Raw genomic sequence first — 21,692 nt, 5'->3', positions numbered from 1 at the left:
TCTGTCAGGTTAGATGGGGAGCATTGCTGCACAGCTATTTACAGGTTTCTCCAGAGATCAGGTTCAAGTCCGGCCTCTGGCTGAGACACTCAGGGACATTCAGAGACTTGTCCCGCTGTTAGTGTCTTAACGACCGTTCCACAGGTGCATGTTCATTAATTGTTTATGGTTCATTGAACAAGCATGGGAAACAGTGTTTAAAACCTTTACAATGAAGATCTGTGAAGTTATTTGGATTTTTACGAATTATCTTTGAAAGACAGGGTCCTGAAAAAGGGACGTTTCTTTTTTTGGTGAGTTTAGATAAAGTATTTTTGTACTTTTTTTGTAACCTGTTTTTGCTTTGTCATTATGGGTTATTGTGAGTAGATTGAGGAAAATAAATAATTTAATACATTTTAGAATAAGGTTGTAACGTAAAAATGTGAAGGGGTCTGAATACTTTCCGAATGTACTATTCAGTTCTGTGAGAGAATGGCATAGTAATACTCACTCAGTATCCTCAAAATACACCCTGGACCCAATCCATATGACTGTGAAGACGATGGGTACACCTAAAAAATGAAGGCAAACAATCAAGAATCAACCTGAAAAGGAAACATGTTAATGTTAAATCATAATGTAAATGTAATGAGAGGGAGGGGGGGTGGAAAGTGCTCACCCCAGCCCAGCAGGCCAAAGCCCCAGAGGCAGCGGCGGTAGTGGTGGAAGGAGGAGAGGAGCAGTGAGTTGAGGTAGAGGGCCTCAACCAGGAGCCAGAAGAAGTTAGTCATGACACAGTAGTGACAGAAGGCCACTGATGCCTTACAGGCTGCCTGGAGAGAGGGGGAAAATCAGTGAAGAGGGAATTGAGAGAGGCAATCAGAGAGAGAGAGGGCATGGGAAGGAAGAGGGGAAGATTGAGAAAGAGAGGTAAGAGTAGTGGAGGGTGCAGTGGTTGATTTATGGTTTACAGGGTGCAGTGGTTGACTTACGGTGGACAGGGTGCAGTGGTTGATTTATGGTTTACAGGGTGCAGTGGTTGATTTATGGTTTACAGGGTACAGTGGTTGACTTACGGTGGAGAGGGTGCAGTGGTTGGTGTCGTCGCTGGCGAATAGTGTGGCGTCCTTGATGAACACAGCCACCGCCTTCAGCATGAAGGTGACAAACAGCTGGATGTGAATATAGTTCCTGGCACAGTGAAGCCTCCTGGGAAGAACCACAGAACGTGGTCAGGACCAAGGACCGCAGGGCAAACACAAAGCACGGTCAGGACCAAGGACCGCAGGGCAAACACAAAGCACGGTCAGGACCAAGGACCGCAGGGCAAACACAAAGCACGGTCAGGACCAAGGGCCGCAGGGCAAACACAAAGCACGGTCAGGACCAAGGGCCGCAGGGCAAACACAAAGCACGGTCAGGACCAAGGACCGCAGGGCAAACACAAAGCACGGTCAGGACCAAGGGCCGCAGGGCAAACACAAAGCACGGTCAGGACCAAGGACCGCAGGGCAAACACAAAGCACGGTCAGGACCAAGGACCGCAGGGCAAACACAAAGCACAGTCAGGGCAAAGGACCACACACACAACACCATCAGGACAATCTTCAACTTAAGCCTACTAGAAAGTGTGTGCCCTCTTGCCTGGAGGGAAGCAAAAGTTATTCCCCTACCTAGGAATAGTAAAGCCCCCTTTACTGGCTCAAATAGCCGACCAATCAGCCTGTTACCAACCCTTAGTAAACGTTTGGAAAAATAGTGTGTGACCAGATAAAATTGTATTTTACAGTAAAGAAATTGACAAGACTTTCAGCACGCTTATAGGGAAGGACATTCAACAAGAACACCATGTACACAAATGACTATCGATTGGCTGAGAGTAATTGATTACAAAAAGATTGTGGGGGCTGTTTTGTTAGACTTCAGTGTGGCTTTTGACATTATAGATCATAGTCTGTTCCTGGAAAAACGTATGTATTATGGCTTTACACCCCCTGCTATATTGTGGATGAAGAGTTACCTGTCTGACAGAACACAGAGGGTGTTCTTTAATGGAAGCCTCTCATCCAGGTAGAATCAGGAATTCCCCAGGGCAGCTGTCTTTTTCAATCTTCACTAACGGCTTTGAGTAAAGCCAGTGTGTGTATATATGCGGATGACTCAACGCTATGCACATCAGCTACTGTACCACAGTGACTGAAATGACAGCAACACTTAACAGAGAGCTGCAGTTAGTTTCAGAATGCATAGCAAGGAATAAGTTAGTCCTAAATATTTCAACATTTAAAAGCATTGTATTTGGGACATCATTCACTAAACCTCAACTAAATTTTGTAATAAATAATGTGGAAATTGAGAAGTTGAGGGGACTAAACTGCTTGGAGTAACCCTGGATTGTAAACTGTCATGGTCAAAACATATTGATACAACAGTAGCTAAGATGGGGAGAAGTCTGTCTATAATAAAGCGCTACTCTGCATTCTTAACAACACTATCAACAAGGCAGGTCGTACAGGCCCTAGTTTTGTCGCACCTTGACTACTGTTCAGTCATGTGGTCAGGTGCCACAAAGAGGTGCCATTGCAAATGGCTCAGAACAGGGCAGCACGGCTGGTCCTTGGATGTACACAGAGAGCTAATATTAATAATATGCATGTTAATCTCTTCTGGCTCAAAGTGGAGGAGAGATTGACTTCATCACTACATGTATTTCTGAGAGGTATTGAAATGTTGAATGCACCGAGCTGTCTGTTTGAACTACCAGCATACAGCTCAGACACCCGTACATACCCCACAAGACATGCCACCAGAGGTCTGTTTGAACTACTAGCATACAGCTCAGACACCCGTACATACCCCACAAGACATGCCACCAGAGGTCTGTTTGAACTACTAGCATACAGCTCAGACACCCGTGTATACCCCACAAGACATGCCACCAGAGGTCTGTTTGAACTACTAGCATACAGCTCAGACACCCGTACATACCCCACAAGACATGCCACCAGAGGTCTGTTTGAACTACCAGCATACAGCTCAGACACCCGTACATACCCCACAAGACATGCCACCAGAGGTCTGTTTGAACTACTAGCATACAGCTCAGACACCCGTACATCCCCCACAAGACATGCCACCAGAGGTCTGTTTGAACTACTAGCATACAGCTCAGACACCCGTACATACCCCACAAGACATGCCACCAGAGGTCTGTTTGAACTACTAGTATACAGCTCAGACACCCGTACATACCCCACAAGACATGCCACCAGAGGTCTGTTTGAACTACTAGCATACAGCTCAGACCCGTACATACCCCACAAGACATGCCACCAGAGGTCTGTTTGAACTACTAGCATACAGCTCAGACACCCGTGTATACCCCACAAGACATGCCACCAGAGGTCTGTTTGAACTACTAGCATACAGCTCAGACACCCGTACATACCCCACAAGACATGCCACCAGAGGTCTGTTTGAACTACTAGCATACAGCTCAGACACCCGTGTATACCCCACAAGACATGCCACCAGAGGTCTGTTTGAACTACTAGCATACAGCTCAGACACCCGTACATACCCCACAAGACATGCCACCAGAGGTCTGTTTGAACTACTAGCATACAGATCAGACACCCGTGTATACCCCACAAGACATGCCACCAGAGGTCTGTTTGAACTACTAGCATACAGCTCAGACACCCGTACATACCCCACAAGACATGCCACCAGAGGTCTCTTCACAGTCCACAAGTCCAGAACAGACTATAGGAGGCCCACAGTACTACATAGAGCCAAGACTACATGGAACTCTATTCCAATCAAGTAACTCATGCCAGCAGGAAAATTTGATTTAAAAAACAGATAAATATACACCTTATGGAACAGCGGGGACTGTGAAGCAACACAAACATAGAAACAAACACATGATAACATACGCACTATACACACATGGATTTTGTGTTATAGATATGTGGTAGTAGAGTAGAGGCCTGAGGGCACACATTTATGTTGTGAAATCTGTTATGATTTTATATTTAACCTTTATTTAACTTAGCAAGTCAGTTAAGATCAAATTCTTATTTACAATGATGGCCTACCCCGGCCAAACCCGGACGACGCTGGGCCAATTGTGCGCCGCCCTATGGGAGTCACAATCACAGCCGGATGCGATACAGCCTGGATCCGAACCAGGGACTGTCGTGACGCCTCTTGCACCGAGATGCAGTGCCTTAGACCGCTGCGCCACTCGGAGCATGTATTGTAATGTTTTTAAAATGTATAACTGCCTTAATTTTGCTGGACCCCAGGAAGAGTAGCTGCTGCCTGGGCAACAGCTAATCCATAATAAATACAAATACAAAAGGACCACACACACACACACAACACCGTCAGGATAAAGGACACACACACACACACACACACACACACACACACACACACACACACACACACACACACACACACACACACACACACACACACACACACACACACACACACACACACACACACACAACACCGTCAGGACAAAGGACCACACACACACACACAACACCGTCAGGATAAAGGACACACACACACACACACAACACCGTCAGGACAAAGGACACACACACACACACACACACACACACACACACACACACACACACACACACACACACACACACACACACACACACACACACAACACTGTCAGGACAACAGACCACACACACAACACTGTCAGGACAACAGACCACACACACACAACACCGTCAGGATAAAGGACACACACACACACACACACACACACACACACACACACACACACACACACACACACACACACACACACACAACACCGTCAGGATAAAGGACACACACACACACAACACCGTCAGGACAAAGGACACACACACACACACACACACACACACACACACACACACACACACACACACACACACACACAACACTGTCAGGACAACAGACCACACACACAACACTGTCAGGACAACAGACCACACACACACAACACCGTCAGGATAAAGGACACACACACACACACACACACACACACACACACACACACACACACACACACACACACACACACACACACACACACACAACACCGTCAGGATAAAGGACACACACACACACAACACCGTCAGGACAAAGGACACACACACACACACAACACTGTCAGGACAACAGACCATACACACACACACACACACAACACCGTCAGGACAACGGACCACACACACATAAAACACTGTCAGGACGAAGGACCACACTTCTCAACCAACAATTGAAAGACAAAATTAGGTCAAGGAGAATAGTACAACAATAGGGGAGCCTTAGGTTTAGAAACAATAATGTGTTGAGAAGAGTCCCCTAAGCAAGATGGTCCTGGAGCTCTGTTCACAAACAGACCCCACAGAGCCCCAGGACAGCAACACAATTAGACCTAAACAAGTCATGAGAAAACAAAAAAATCATTACTTGACACATTGGAAAGAAATAACAAAAAACAGACCAAACTAGAATGTTATTTGGCCCTAAACAGAGAGTACACAGTGGCAGAATACCTGACCACTGTGACTGACACAAACTTAAGGAAAGCTTTGACTATGTGCAGACTCAGTGTGCATAGCCTTGCTATTGAGAAAAGCCGCCGTAGGCAGACCTGGCTCTCAAGAGAAGACAGGCTATGTGCACACTGCCCACAAAATGAGGTGGAAACTGAGCTGCACTTCCTAACCTCCTGCCAAATGTATGACCATATTAGAGAGACATATTTCCCTAAGATTAAATCGATCCACAAAGAATTCGAAAACAAACCCCATTTTGATAAACTCCCAATTTTTGGGGGTGAAATACCACAGTATACAGTTGTGGCCAAAAGTTTTGAGAATGACACAAATATTAATTTTCACAAAGTCTGCTGCCTCAGTTTGTATGATGGCAATTTGCATATACTCCAGAATGTTATGAAGAGTGATCAGATGAATTGCAATTAATTGCAAAGACCCTCTTTGCCATGCAAATGAACTGAATCCCCAAAAAACATTTCCACTGCATTTCAGGCCTGCCACAAAAGGACCAGCTGACATCATGTCAGTGATTCTCTCGTTAACACAGGTGTGAGTGTTACATTTACATTACATTTTAGTCATTTAGCAGACGCTCTTATCTAGAGCGACTTACAGTAGTGAGTGCATACATTTTAATACTTTTTCCCCCCATACTGGTCCGCCATGGGAATTGAACCCACAACCCCGGCGTTGCAAGCGTCATGCTCTACCAACTGAGCCACACGGGACTTTCTTTTATGCCTGCTACATTACTGCAGACACGGTAATCTGAGCCATCTGATTGGCCAGCAGTGGGCATATAGTGCTCCCCCCCGGGAAGGCAGAATTTGTACCTTCTGACAAATAAAATGGGAACACCTTGTCCACCCGGCGCACAGGACAGCTGAATCGGGTGCACATACCACCAACAGCGCAAGACGAATTCAAAAAATAGGAACGTAAGGTTTATCGACTTAGAATGCCTTGGAGATCGATCAGTCAATAGCGATCGACCGTTTGGAGACCACTGCTTTATATGATGTGCAATAAAGTAATGTCCGTACAGGACTTTTGTCATAGGGAGTAGCCCTAGGGATGTTCTAAAATGTACACCGTAATGGAGTGTGTTTACTAGTATTTACTAGTACTAGTACTACTATTAGTGTGTTGACAAGGACAAGGCTGGAGATCACTCTGTCATGCTGACTGAGTTCGAATAACAGAGTGGAAGCTTCAAAAGGAGGCTGGTGCTTGGAATCATTGTTCTTCCTCTGTCTACCATGGTTACCTGCAAGGAAACACGTGCGGTCATCATTGCTTTGCACAAAAAGGGCTTCACAGGCAACGATATTGCTGCCAGTAAGATTGCACCTAAATCAACCATTTATCAGATCATCAAGAACTTCAAGGAGAACAGTTCAATTGTTGTCAAGAAGGCTTCAGGGAGCCCAAGAAAGTCCAGCAAGCGCCACGACCGTCTCCTAAAGTTGATTCAGCTGCGGGATCGGGGCACCACCAGTACAGAGCTTGCTCAGGAATGGCAGCAGGCAGGTGTGAGTGCATCTGCACGCACAGTGAGGCGAAGACTTTGAGGATGGCCTGGTATCAGGAAGGGCAGCAAAGAAGCCACTTCTCTCCAAGAAAAACATCTGGCACAGACTGATATTCAGCAAAAGCTACAGGGATTGGACTGCTGAGGACTGGGGTAAAGTCATTTTCTCTGATGAATCCCCTTTCCGATTGTTTGGGGCATCCGGAAAAAAGCTTATCCGGAGAAGACAAGGTGAGCACTACCATCAGTCCTGTGTCATGCCAACAGTAAAGCATCCTGAGACCATTCATGTGTGGGGTTGCTTCTCAGCCAAGGGAGTGGGCTCACTCACAATTTTTCCTAAGAACACAGCCATGAATAAAGAATGGTACCAACACATCCTCCGAGAGCAACTTCTCCCAACCATCCAGGAACAGTTTGGTGATGAACAATGCCTTTTCCAGCCTGATGGAGCACCTTGCCATAAGGTAAAAGTGATAACTAAGTGGCTCGGGGAAAAAAAACATTGATATTTTGGGTCCATGGCCAAGAAACTCCCCAGACCTTAATCTCATTGAGAACTTGTGGTCAATCCTCAAGAGGCGGGTGGACAAACAAAAACCCACAAATTCTGACAAACTCCAAGCATTGATTATGCAAGAATGGGCTGCCATCAGTCAGGATCTGGCCCAGAAGTTAATTGACAGCATGCCAGGGCAGATTGCAGAGGTCTTGAAAAAGAAGGGTCAACACTGTAAATATTGACTCTTTGCATCAACTTCATGTAATTGTCAATAAAAGCCTTTGACACTTATGAAATGCTTGTAATTATACTTCAGTATTCCATAGTAACATCTGACAAAAATATCTAAAGACACTGAGGCAGCAGACTTTGAGAAAATGTATATTTGTGTCATTCTCAAAACTTTTGGCCACGACTGTACAATCACAGCAGCAAGATGTGTGACCTGTTGCCACAAGAAAAGGGCAACCAGTGAAGAACAAACACCATTGTAGATACAACCCATATTTATGTTTATTTATTTTCCCTTTTGTACTTTAACTATTTGCACATAATATGACATTTGAATGTCTTTATTCTTTTGGAAGTGTAATGTTTACTGTCAATTGTTTATTTCACTTTTTTTTTATCTACTTCACTTGCTTTGGCAATGTTAACATATGTTTCCCATGCCAATAAAGCCCTTAAATTGAAATGACACAGAGAGAGAGAGAGAGAGAGAGAGACAGAGACAGAGACAGAGACAGAGAGAGAGAGAGAGAGAGAGAGAGAGAGCGTGCTGGCGTTAGCAGGTGTTTGTTACTGAGATCATAAATTATACCACTCAGCTTTAGTATGCTATTATCTGCCTATCTGTTTATTACATATCCAGCTCATGGTCACTACTATATCGCCACCCCCCAATGTGTGAGCCCACCAGTCTCTCTTTTACTGTCATTCCTTAAAGAGACCATAATTCATTTGCGTGAATTTAGCGAGAGAGCGAGAGCGAGTGAGTAAATGGCCATCTATGGATTTGTCGTTTAAGAGTGTTTTATTAGATTAGCCTGCTAAAAATGACTGGAGGGAGAGAGGAGGGGAGGAAAGCATGGTAGATTTTGGGAGAATCTCAATTGCATATTCCTCACGTCCTCTCTCCTTGCCTCCTTCTCAAAACCCACTGGAGGGCAGAGGTCAACTTTGGTATTACAGTAGAGTATGCAAATTCTAGCCATTCTTTTTCTTCACACAACAACAACCTCAAAACAATCTCCTGTTGTGACCTTTGACCTCCTCCTACCTGAAGAGCAACAGGATCACCACGGCGATGGAGAGGAAGACCAGGGAGGTGCCGTAGCCGATGGTGTAGATCAGCTTGACAGTGGCAAAGTAGGAGTCCTGCATAGGTTTCACATAGAGATCAGAACCCATATTCAGTCTCAGAGTAGTGGAGCTGATCTAGGATCAGCTTCACCCTGTCCATATACTTCTGTTCATTATGATCTAAAAACAAACAGATCTTATATCGGCACTCCCACTTGACACCAGGACCTGTACTAATGAAGCCTCTCAGAGTACGGGTGCTCATTTAGGATCAGTTCTCTATTTTAGATCATAATAAGTACGATTATATGAACAGGGGGACCTGATCCTAGATCAGCTTTGAGGCTCTGGGGTCATTCCATGTCATTTCAGCAAGCCATGACACCCACTCAGATTATTCTGAAATCGTTTCTGTAGTTAGAAATAGATAAGATAATCATTCCTGAAACACTATTTTGTTAAAATATAATTTGATCGCTGAGACATTAAGGTAATTGATTGCACCCAAATTGGCCATTTTAATTCATAGGATTCAAATAATTGTAAATAAATGTAGTACCTAACATTCGATTTGGACGATAAGTCTTTCTAATAATGATCAAATGACAATAAAATGATCAATAGCCACCCACAGACCCCCCACACCACTCCCACCCCAACAACCAGTATACAGTATTAGTTCTCTATGTCTGACAACCTTTAAGTCTTTACTGAAAACTCATCTCTTCACTAGGTCCTATGATTGAGTGTAGTCTGGCCCAGGGGTGTGAAGGTGAACGGCAAGGCACTGGAGTGACGAACCACCCTTGCTGTCTCTGCCTGGCCGACTCCCCTCTCTCCACTGGGATTCTTTGCCTCTGACCCTATTACGGGGGCTGAGGTATTGGCTTGCTAGTGCTCTCCCATGCCGTCCGTTAGTCTGTCTTATCTGGGGAAACGTTCCTGTCTTATCTGGTTTCCTGTGTGATCTTAAGTATGTTCCCTCTAATTCTTCCATCTCTCTTCAGTCGCAGGGGACCTAGGCCCTAGGACCATGCCTCAGGACACTCCTGGCTGTCCCCTTCCCCAGTCGACCTTGTCGTGATCCAGTCTCTGTTCTGCCTGCGGCTATGGAACCCTGACCTGTTCACCAGACCTGCTACTTTATCCCGGAACGGATGTTTTAACCCTCTCTCGCTCTCTGCCACACCTGCTGTCTCGACCTCTGCATGCTCGGCTATGAAAAGCCAACTGACATTTACTCCTGAGGTGCTGACCTGTTACACCCTCTATAACCACTGTGATTATTATTTGACACTGCTGGTCATCTAGGAACGTTTGAACATCTTGAAGAACAATCTAGTCTTAATGGCCATGTACTATTATAAGCTCCACAGGCACAGCTAGGTTCCTGCCTTTCTAGTGTTTTTTTCCTAGCCACCGTGCGTCCACTGTACATCTGCATTGCTTGCTCTTTGTGGTTTTAGGCTGGCTTTACCTATAAGGACCTTGTGACATCTGTTGATGTAAGAAGGGCTTTTTAAATACATTTGATTGATTGAAAGTAGTATGGAGCTGTTGCTTGGAGTATTGATAATTCAACCTTTGTAATGCACTCCCTGTGAAGATGGTGATTTTTATCCCCCCTGTTCAGAGAAATTAGCCATTGAAATCACTTGCAATCTTTACCATAAATGAGTGTGAAAGTACCAAGTTTTGCCCACTAGGTGCCGGTGTTCCTACTAGTGCCACCACACCGTTTCATTTATTTTGCTGGTCTCTTGTGTTTAAGAAAATTGCAACATTGGGTAGAAAACAAATTGCTTTTGCTCATGATGATAATATCAGTCCCATGACTTGAATGAGATTTCCAACTATAGTTTTTTTTTTCACAACTGTCACCAGTTTGGCCCCAAAACATTTACAACAAAGACATATTGACATATTAAACACCATACTATTTATTTGACTATGAAATCCTGAACACCAATGGTGTTCACTACATTGATGGTTTATATTTAGGATAATGCTTATAGCTTTATCATTGTATTTTACATTTTTAAATAATCTTATTTGATGTTTTATATATATTTTACATGTGATAGGGCCACACAGAGGGCCAGAGATAATTACAGACACTTGTAATAATCTTGTAATAAATACCCAAAAAGGCCACTAGATGTCATCGATAAATTCATATATTCCTTGAAAGTTAGCAAAATTCTGGTTGTTTACTGGTAAACTTAGAAAGTTTCCAGTAATATACCCTCCCTAAGCAACCCTACCCCTGAACCTTCTCTCTAAACTCTCTTTCACCTCTGGAATGTGAACGTCGTCGTCCCCACTACAGGCTGTGTGGTACGGCGGGAAGGGTCGCGACCATCCAATGCTGGTGCAGTTTCTGCTGACTGACCCTGCTGAGGTAGAGGCCAAAGGTTAGGGGTCACCGGGGATGAGAAACAGAACCCCCATGAGGGGCGGGACTATGGGCTGTCATTCACTGTGTCACTGTGACTGACAGGGATTGAAAGCCAGTGGAAAACGGACAAAGATAATTACTGCATGCACATACACAAATGTCACCTGCACCTGTGTTATTCCCCCAAAAAGAGAAGACAGCAGGACAGGTTGTGTTGATCATCTCCCCAACCGCAGCATATGGCCAGCACACCACAGAGTCCCAGAACGGTAGACAACCTTCCAGAGAGAGAGAGAGAGACAGAGAGAGGTGATGTATAGTCTACAGTACATTCATTCATAAAGCCTACTTAAATCACAACCCAAACATAATACCTCACTCACAGTCTGCTTCAACTAATAACACACAAACAATTAGACGTGTTCATGTCTTTATTGAACACACCGTGTAAACATTCACAGTGCAGGGTGGAAAAAGTATGTGAACCATTGGAGGTGTTGGATGCAAGGTGTTGGATGCAATAACGTTGATGCTGCACTGACCATCGGATAGGGGTGGAGTGATGGTGAAGACGATACCAAATGTTTGATTTTTTTGGTTGACCCTCCTTTGGCAGCAATAACCTCAACCAAACATTTCTGTAGTTGCGGATCAGACCTATACAACGGTCAGGAGGAATTTTGGACCATTCCTCTTTACAAATCAGTTTCAGTTCAGCAATATTCTTGGGACGTCTGGTGTGAATTGCTCTCTTGAGGTCATGCCACAGCATCTCAATCGGGTTGAGGTCAGGACTCTGACTGGGCCACTCCAGAAGGCGTATTTTCTTCTGTTGAAGCCATTCTGTTGTTGATTTACTTCTGTGTTTTGGGTTGTTGTCCTGTTGAATCACTCAACTTCTGTTGAGCTTCAATTGGCGGACAGATAGCCTACCATTCTCCTGCAAAATGTCTTGATAAACTTGGGAACTAATTTTTCCGTTGATGATAGCAAGCTGTCCAGGCCCTGAGGCAGCAAAGCAGCCACAAACCATGATGCTCCTTCCACCATACTTTACAGTTGGATGAGGTTTTGATGTTGGTGTGCTGTGCCTTTTTTTCTCCACACATAGTGTTGTGTGTTCCTTCCAAACAACTCAACTGTAAGGTTCATCTGTCCACAGAATATTTTGCCAGTAGCGCTGTGGAACATCCAGGTGCACTTATGCAAACTTCAGACGTGCAGCAATGTTTTTTTTGGACAGCAGTGGCTTCTTCCGTGGTCCTCCCATGAACACCATTCTTGTTTAGTGTTTAACGTATCGTAGATTCGTCAACAGAGATGTTAGCATATTCCAGAGATTTCTGTAAGTCTACGATTCTTCTTAACCTCATTGAGCATTCTGCGCTGTGCTCTTGCAGTCATATTTGCGGGACGGCCACTCCTAGGTTAGAGTAGCAACAGTGCTAAACTTTCTCCATTTATAGACAATTTGTCTTACCGTGGACTGATGAACGTCAAGGCTTTTAGAGATACTTTTGTAACCCTTTCCAGCTTTATGCAAATCAACAATTCTTAATCTTAGGTCTTCTGCGATCTCTTTTGTTCGAGGCATGGTTCACATCAGACAATGCCTCTTGTGAATAGCAAACTCAAATTTTGTGAGTGTTTTTAGAGGGCAAGGCAGCTCTAACCAACATCTCCAATCTCGTCTCATTGATTGGACTCCAGGTTAGCTGACTCCTGACTCCAATTAGCTTTTGGAGAAGTCATTAGCCTAGGAGTTCACATACTTTTCCCAACCTACACGGTGAATGTTTAAATGATGTATTCAATATAGACAAGACAAATAGAATAATTTGTGTGTTATTAGTTTAAGCACACTGTGTTTGTCTACATACTGTATAGTGCAAGACTTTTTCCACATTTTGTTATATATATATTTTTTGTTTATTCTCAATCTACACACAATATCCAATAATGACAAAGCAAATACAGGTAAAAAAATGTTTTTTAAATACATAAGTATTCAGACCCTTTTGCTGCAAGCGATTACAGCCTTGAATCTTCTTGGGTATGACGCTACAAGCTTGGCACAACTGTATTTGGGGAGTTTCTTCCATTCTTCTCTGCAGATCCTCTCAAGCTCTGTCAGGTTGGATGGGGAGCATCGCTGCACAGCTATTTTCAGGTCTCTCCAGAGATGTTTGATCAGGTTCAAGTCCGAGCTCTGGCTGGGCCACTCAAGGACATTCAGAGACCTGTCCCGAAGCCACTCCAGCCTTGTCTTGGCTGTGTGCTTAGTGTCGTTGTCCTGTTGGAAGGTGAACCTTCGCCCCAGTCTGAGGTCCTGAGCGCTCTGGAGCAGGTTTTCATTAAGGATCTCTTTGCTCTATTCATCTTTCCCTGACTAGCCTCCCAGTCCCTGCCGCTGAAAAACATCCCCACAGCATGATGCTACCACCACCATGCTTAACCGTAGGGATGGTGCCAGGTTTCCTCCAGGCGTGATGTTTGGCATTCAGGCCAAAGAGTTCAATCTTGGTTTCATCAGACCAGAGAATCTTGTTTCTCATGGTCTGGAGACCTTTAGGTGCCTTTTGGCAAACTCCAAGCAGGCTGTCATGTGCCTTTTACTGAGGAGTGGCTTCTGTCTGGCCACCCTACCATAAAGGCCTGGTCGGTGGTGTGCTGCAGAGATGGTTGTCCTTCTGGAAGGTTCTCCCATCGCCTCAGACAAACTCTGGAGCTCTGACAGATTGACCATTGGGTTCTTGGTCACTTCGACCTCATGGCTTGGTTTTTTCTCTGACATGCACTGTCAACTGTGGGACCTTATTTAGACAGGTGTGTGCCTTTCCAAATCATGTCCAATCAATTGAATTTACCACATGTGGACTCCAAGTTGTAGAAACATCTCAAGGATGATCAATGGAAACATGATGCACCTGAGCTCAATTTCGAGTCTCATAACAAAGGGTCTGAACACTTATGTAAATAATGTATTTCTGTTTTTTATTTTTAATAAATTTGCAAAAATGTCTAAACACCTGTTTTTCTATTTATCATTGTGGGGTATTGTGTGTAGATTGATGATGGGAAAAAAAACATATTTTAATCCATTTTATAATAAGGCTGTAACGTAACAAAATGTGAAAAAAGGGAAGGAGTCTGAATACTTTCTGAATGCACTGTATATAGGCCTTAAAGGGATAGCTCACCTCAACTATACACTGTATATAGGCCTTAAAGGGATAGCTCACCTCAACTATGCACTGTAGCTCCTCTCTTGTGATATATTATAATGCACTTACTACTTTTACTCTAGAATCGTTTTGGAATCTGATCTTTCAACAAACTATTGTCTATAAACCATTTATTCAATGCCAGACTCTCATGTTTACATGTGAACATACTGTATATCATATTATGACTGACTATTAATTGAGATGAGCAGTAAACTGGAGAGTGAGAAAATGTAATGGCTCATTCTAAGACGATAATGACATGGATACCTAGTGTACTGTGGTTGTTGTCGTGCTCTGTGATGTATTGAAGACAATGCCGCTCCTCTCGCTCCAGCTGTAATATATACTCGCAGTCTGGGTGCAGACTCGACAGATCCTGGCGAGAGAGATGGGTCGGGGAGAGAAAGAGAGACAGAAAGTGAGGCAAATATGCAACCAAAAGTTGAAACCATAGAAACAAAACCAATCATTCTTCTCTTAAGTGTATGGAAGAACACTCACGTCTCCCTCCAGCAACCCACCTGAATGGCTATTGAAGAAAGGAATGAATGTTATCTATTGGCTGAGATGTCTGCACATTTTATTATTCATTTTAAGTGCACCCAGATTAAATGGCATATTTGAAATATGAAGGTGGATATTCACAAGGAAAAAAATAACATAAAACAACTTGACATTGACAGAGTCTGTATCCCTAATGTCAGAGAGAGGAACATTAACCAACAAGACCAACAGGACCCTGAACAGCTTCTATCCCCAAGCTATAAGACTGCTAAATGGTTAGTTAAATAGTTGACCAATAGCTACCCGGACCATCTGCATTGACCCTTTTGACTCATCACATACGCTGCTGCTACTGTATATTATCCATTCCATTGCCTAGTCACTATACCCCCACCTATATGTACAGTTGAAGTCAGAGGTTTACATACACCTTAGCCAAATACATTTAAACTCAGTTTTTCACAATTCCTGACATTTAATCCCAGTAAAAATTCCCCGTCTTAGGTCAGTTACGATCACCACTTTATTTTAAGAATGTGAAATGTCAGAATAATAGTAGAGAGAATGATTTATTTCAGCTTTCATTTCTTTCATCACATTCCCAGTGGGTCAGACGTTTATATACACTCAATTAATATTTGGTAGAATTGCCTTCAAATTGTTTAGCTTGGCTCAAACGTTTTGGGTAGCCTTCCACAAGCTTCCCACAATAAGTTGGGTGAATTCTGGCCCATTCCTCCTGACAGAGCTGGTGTAACAGAGTCACGTTTGTAGGCCTCCTTGCTCGCACACGCTTTTTCAGTTCTGCCCACAAATGTTCTAAAGCATTGAGGTCAGGGCTTTGTGATGGCCACTCCAATACCTTGACTTTGTTGTCCTTAAGCCATTTTGCCACAACTTTGGAAGTATGCTTGGGGTCATTGTCCATTTGGAAGGCCCATTTGCGACCAAGCTTTAACTTCCTGACTGATGTCTTGAGATGTTGCTTCAATATATCCACATCATTTTCCATCCTCATGATCCCATCTATTTTGTGAAGTGCACCAGTCCTTCCTGCAGCAAAGCACCCCCACAACATGATGCTGCCACACTCGTGCTTCACGGTTGGGATGGTGTTCTTCGGCTTGCAAGCTTCCCCCTTTCTCCTCCAAACATAACGATGGTCATTATGGCCAAACAGTTCTATTTTTGTTTCATCAGACCAGAGGACATTTCTCCAAAAAGTACGATCTTTGTCCCCATGTGCAGTTGCAAACCGTAGTCTGGCTTTTTTATGGCGGTTTTGGAGCAGTGGCTTCTTCCTTGCTGAGTGGCCTTTCAGGTTATGTCGATATAGGAATCGTTTTACTGTGGATATAGATACTTTTGTACCTGTTTCCTCCAGCATCTTTACAAGGTCCTTTGGTGTTGTTCTGGGATTGATTTGCACTTTTTGCACCAAAGTACATTCCTCTCTAGGAGACAGAACGCATCTCCTTCCTGAGCGGTATGACGGCTGCGTGGTCCCATGGTGTTTATACTTGCGTACTATTGTTTGTACAGATGAATGTGGTACCTTCAGGCGTTTGGAAATTGCTCTCAAGGATGAACCAGACTTGTGGAGGTCTACAAAAAAAAAGAATTCTGAGGTCTTGGCTGATTTCTTTAGATTTTCCCATGATGTCAAGCAGAGGCACTGAGTTTGAAGGTAGGCCTTGAAATACATCCACAGGTACACCTCCAATTGACTCAAATTATGACAATTAGCCTATCAGAAGCTTCTATAGCCATGACATAATTTTCTGGAATTTACCAAGCTGTTTAAAGGCACAGTCAACTTAGTGTATGTAAACTTCTGTCCCACAGGAATTGTGAAACAGTGAATTAATTATAAGTGAAATAATCTGTATGGAAACAATTGTTGGAAAAATTACTTGTGTCATGCACAAAGTAGATGTCCTAACCGACTTTCCAAAACTATAGTTTGTTAACAATACATTTGTGGAGTGGTTGAAAAATGAGTTTTAATGACTAAGTCATTAAACCTAAGTGTATGTAAACTTCCGACTTCAACTGTACATCCAGTCCTATACCTACAGTCCCTTTACCTACAGTCCTTCTAAAAATAAATTGTGTTTTATAAAAGCATCTAAGATATACACGTAAACTAGATGGTAATGTTCCATGAAGTAAAATTGTGTGACATGCTTCAGCTCTTTAAAAAGTATTTTTGTGGCGGTGGACAGGATAGCCTTAGTATGTGAAACTTGGTTTGGTGACTAATTTGAACGGTTCAAGAGTTACTGTTGGTGTGTTATTTTATGCAAATGTAAATATATATAGTTGATAAAAGTGTAATAATTTCAAGTTAGGAAAGCCTGAATATTAAGCGTCTGAGGCTCAGTTACACCTGCAGGGATGATTCTGTGGTGCCTGGATGATCAGATAAAGTAACCAAACATATGAAACCATTATCTTCTAGGTGGGCAGTATAATATATACAGTGCTCTTTACAAGGCTAAGGAGGTACAGGGAAAACATTTTGTGTGCCTGCGTTCGTGTGTGCGTGAACGGAGGACTGGAGGAAGCAACACACACATATTTCTTCCATTTCCGTGTGTGAGAGTATGTTTGTGGAATTGTTAGTCTTAGGATATGCTGAGAGGTTGTGTGGATGGACATACATTGCATTCGGAAAGTATGCAGACCCCTTGACTTGTTCCACATTTTGTTACATTACAGCCGTATTCTAAAATTGATTAAAATGTTTTTTCCCTCATCAATCTACACACAATATGCCATAAAGACAAAGCGCAAACAGGTTTTATCACGGAAATATCACATTTACATAAATATTCAGAACCTTAATTCAGTACTTTGTTGAAGCACCTTTGGCAGAGATTACAGCCTCGAATCTTCTTGGATATGACGCTACAAGCTTGGTACACCTGTATTTAAGGAGTTTCTCCCATTCCTCTCTGCAGATCCTCTCAAGCTCTGTCAGGTTGGATGGGGAGCGTCGCTGCACAGCTATTTTCAGGTCTCTCCAGAGATGTTCAAGTCTGTGCTCTGGCTGGGCCACTCAAGGACATTCAGAGACTTGTCCCGAAGCCACTCCTGAGTTGTCTTGGCTGTGTGCTTAGGGTCACTGTCCTGTTGGAAGGTAAACCTTTGCCCCAGTCTGAGGTCCTGAGTGCTCTGAAGCAGGTTTTCATCAAGGATCTCTCTGTACTTTGCTCTGTTCATCTTTCCCTCGATCTTGGACTAGGGTTGCAATAGGTCAGATATTTTCCTGGAAATTTCCAGAAATTTGCTGGAAGTTCTCCATGGCAAGTTAAGGATGGACATTTTTGGAATTTTGCTTAAATTCATCAAAAAAAGTTAGCTTATACTTTTAGGAAGTAGTAGGCAAGACAGATTTCAGACACGGACAGTTTCGTCGCTTTTATCGACACACACCCTGAATTCCATATCGACCCCTAGACTCTTGTCTTGATCTGAGAGGATTGGCTATATATCAGCGTTACGGTAATCACTTCTGATTGGTTGCAATAGGTTTATTGGTTCTGATTGGTTGCCATAGGCCTATTGCTTCCATCTATCCAATCCTCTCAGATCTACAGTAGGGCCTAGGGTGTAGGGTCTAGGGGTTGGATTAAGGTGTAGGGCTAGGGGTTAGGGTATAGGGTCTAGGGATCAATATGGAACTGAGCATAAGCAGAGTAGAGTCGCTCTGTGTTTGTCTGGATCACTGTTAGGTTAGTAGGGTTAATGACTAGGTAATTACAAGTCTCTGGGTAGAAGAGTAGAGAAGAATGGATATCAGAAGAGGAGAGCAACGTGTGTTCTGTATGATGTAGCTAGTGGCATAGTCACTTCAACTAAAATAAGCTCAGGGTTTATGTTTACATTTGTAAGATATGCAGGTCATGTTATCGGCCATGTTGGAATACGCTAAGAGAGCTAATGCTAACTCCATCACTACTGTAGTTGACCTTTGAACTTGTTTGTGTAAAGCATTTACACTGGTTGTTATTATTGGCTTCATTACAACAATATCATCAACAATAACAACATGTGTGTGTTAGTAACACGCTTGTCAAATTCTCCATATGGGAATATTTCCCACCAGATGTTCTTGTCTCCTGGTTCGGCAGCTGAGGCATAAAATGGATCGTTGTCGCTCTGAAAAACCAGGTCACGTTGATTCTGATAAAGGACTTTATTTCTTTGGATAAGCCGAGGCACAACGACGACTTAATCTCCCTGGAGTAGAAAAGTGTAGATAACTCACAGGTTGGTCGGGGTCTCTCTCATAAACACACCCATATGTCAGTCTTGTCACTGAAAAAGGTTACATTTTGTTTTCCTGTCAATTCTTCACTCCTCAAATGAAGGCTACCCAATAGAAACTTCCAGTCCCACTTTAGGCATTACAATTTATAAAGGCTTTATGTAGCATACATAAAGTCTTCATAAGCACTTTAAAGATGCTTCACAAATCCTTATAATATGTACATAGCTATCTCAATTACCTTGTGCCCCTGCACATCGACTCGGTACTGGTACTCCCTGTATATAGCCATGTTATTTTTACTCCTTATAGTGTGTATTTATTCCTTGTGTCACTATTTCTAATTTGATTTTATATTTTTATCTTGTCTTTAACTCTGTATTGTTGGAAAAGGACCCTTAAGTAAGAATTTCACTGTTAGTCTACACCTGTTGTTTAAGCATGTGACAAATACAATCTGATGTCATACCATATTAAGGGTGTATGGGAAGGGGGATACCAAGTCAGTTGTACAACTGAAATGTGTCTTCTGCATTTAACCCAACCCCTTTGAATCAGAGAGGTGCGGGGGACTGCTTTAATCGACATCTTCGGCTCCTGGTGAACAGAGGCTTAACTGCCTTGCTCAGGGGCAGAACAACAGATTTTTACCTTGTCAGCTCGGGGATTGGAACCAGCAAACTTTTGGTTACTGGCCCAACGCTCTGGGTGCATTGCCAAATGTGACCAAATGTTCTGATGTGAAGAGCAAAGTGCTACAATTTAATAAAATCAGTCAGATATCATGGTGGAGTTCAATGCTCAACTTCCAACTTTGTCGGTAAAAACACTTTTTAGTAATTTTTGTAATACTTGACCCAGTTAGCTGGTTATTTTGTTTGCAGTGCCTTTCTGCCTCAATCTGACTACAGAACTGTTTCAGAGGATGAGGGATAAAGAGCAGTTAAAGTTTCAATGTAGCAGTTTGTATGTCAATAGGGGTCTCCCGAGTGGAGCAGTGGCCTAAGACACTGCATCTCAGCGCTAGAGGCCTTACTATAGACACCCTAGTTCAAATCCAGGCTGTATCACAACCGGATGTGATTGGGAGTCCCATAGGGCGGCGCACAATTTGGCCGGTGTAGGGCGTCATTGTAAATAAGAATTTGTTCTTAACTGACTTGTCTAGTTAAATATAGATCAAATAATTTCTGGGTAACAATTAAGTATCTTACTGTAAATGTTTTCAATTAAAATGGTCAAAAAGAAACAAAAATAGCTTCTTAGCAAAAATGTATTTCTTAAGCAATAATTTTGCTAGGACTGTTTGGAAGTGGCCTGAGCAGGGAGGGGATAACTGACAACTAGCTGTTATTGGCAGAGAGGTTTGGAACTCTTTTTCTTATTGGTCTATTAACTCATTTACTGGTGATGTCACCAAGCAGGCCAAAACTCCATCCCACCAAAACAGGAAAACATTTCAGGTGGTCTTTTCCAACAGCTCTTACACTAACAGAGCATGATCATTTTCACAATTCCACAGAGGAAATATACACTGAGTATCCAAAACATTAAGAACACCTGCTCTTTCCATGACATAGACTGACCAGGTGAATCCAGGTGAAAGCTATGATCCCTTATTGATGTCACTTGTTTAATCCACTTCAATCAGTGTTAGATGAAGGGGAGGAGACAGGTTAAAGAAGGATTTTTAAGCCTTGAGACAATTGTGACATGGATTGTGTTGGAGTGCCATTCAGAGGGTGAATGGGCAAGACTAAATATTTAAGGGTCTTTGAACGGGGTATGGTAGTATGGCCAGGCGCATCGGTTTGTGTCAAGAACTGCAACGCTGCTGTTTTTTTTCACACTCAACAGTTTCCTGTGTGTATCAAGAATGGTCCACCACCCAAAGAACATCCAGCCAACTTGACACAACTATGGGAAGCATTGGAGTCAAAATAGGCCAGCATTCATGTGGAACGCTTTCGACACCTTGTAGAGTCCATTCCCGACAAATTGAAGCTGTTCTGAGGGCAAAGGGACTCAATATTAGGAAGGTGTTCTAAATGTTTGGTATACTCAGTGTACTGTATATACTGCACTGTGCCTTTAATGTCTGGTTAATGCCTTACATTGTTTGTAATGCATCGCTAATAGCCCAAATAGAGATTTTATTAAGCAATTTACTCCACAATTATTGTCTCCTGTAGCTTTTGACTGGAAAATTAAGATGAAGGAACATATGGAGAGAGAGAGAGAGATAGAAAGCACAATACATTAGTGGAGAGAGAGAGAGGGGGAGAGAGAGAGAAAGCACAATACATTAGTGGAGAGAGAGAGGGGGAGAGAGAGAGAAAGCACAATACATTAGAAGAGAGAGAGAGAGAGAGAGAGAGAGAGGATTTT

The 21,692-nt window shown here is 43.1% G+C and overlaps 1 protein-coding gene across 1 annotated transcript; it reads right to left on the bottom strand.

Moving 5' to 3' along the window:
* Nucleotides 1-489: 489 nt before the first annotated feature.
* Nucleotides 490-21,434, bottom strand: LOC106574037 (growth hormone-releasing hormone receptor-like). The gene is made up of 7 exons (XM_082962397.1): nt 21,419-21,434; nt 11,465-11,578; nt 11,198-11,289; nt 8,880-8,977; nt 1,059-1,191; nt 662-815; nt 490-554 (listed from the first exon to the last, which is right to left on the bottom strand). Exons 1-7 carry the CDS (start codon nt 21,432-21,434, stop codon nt 490-492), a joined length of 672 nt encoding a protein of 223 aa, XP_082818523.1.
* Between the last annotated feature and the right edge of the window lie 258 nt (nt 21,435-21,692).

This window comes from Salmo salar, chromosome 16 (genome assembly GCF_965601325.2).
Source record: "Salmo salar chromosome 16, fSalSal1, whole genome shotgun sequence".
NCBI lineage: Eukaryota > Metazoa > Chordata > Actinopteri > Salmoniformes > Salmonidae > Salmo > Salmo salar.
This window is presented reverse-complemented; position numbering and strand designations above follow the sequence as displayed.

What these genes read in the sequence shown, in the direction of transcription:
- LOC106574037 (XM_082962397.1), bottom strand. An exon ending in GGGGAATAACACAGGTGCAG is followed by an intron (nt 11,290 to 11,464) that starts GTGACATTTGTG and finishes CAGCAGGGTCAG; the next exon opens with TCAGCAGAAACTGCACCAGC. An exon ending in ACCACTGCACCCTCTCCACC is followed by an intron (nt 816 to 1,058) that starts GTAAGTCAACCA and finishes CCCTCTCTCCAG; the next exon opens with GCAGCCTGTAAGGCATCAGT.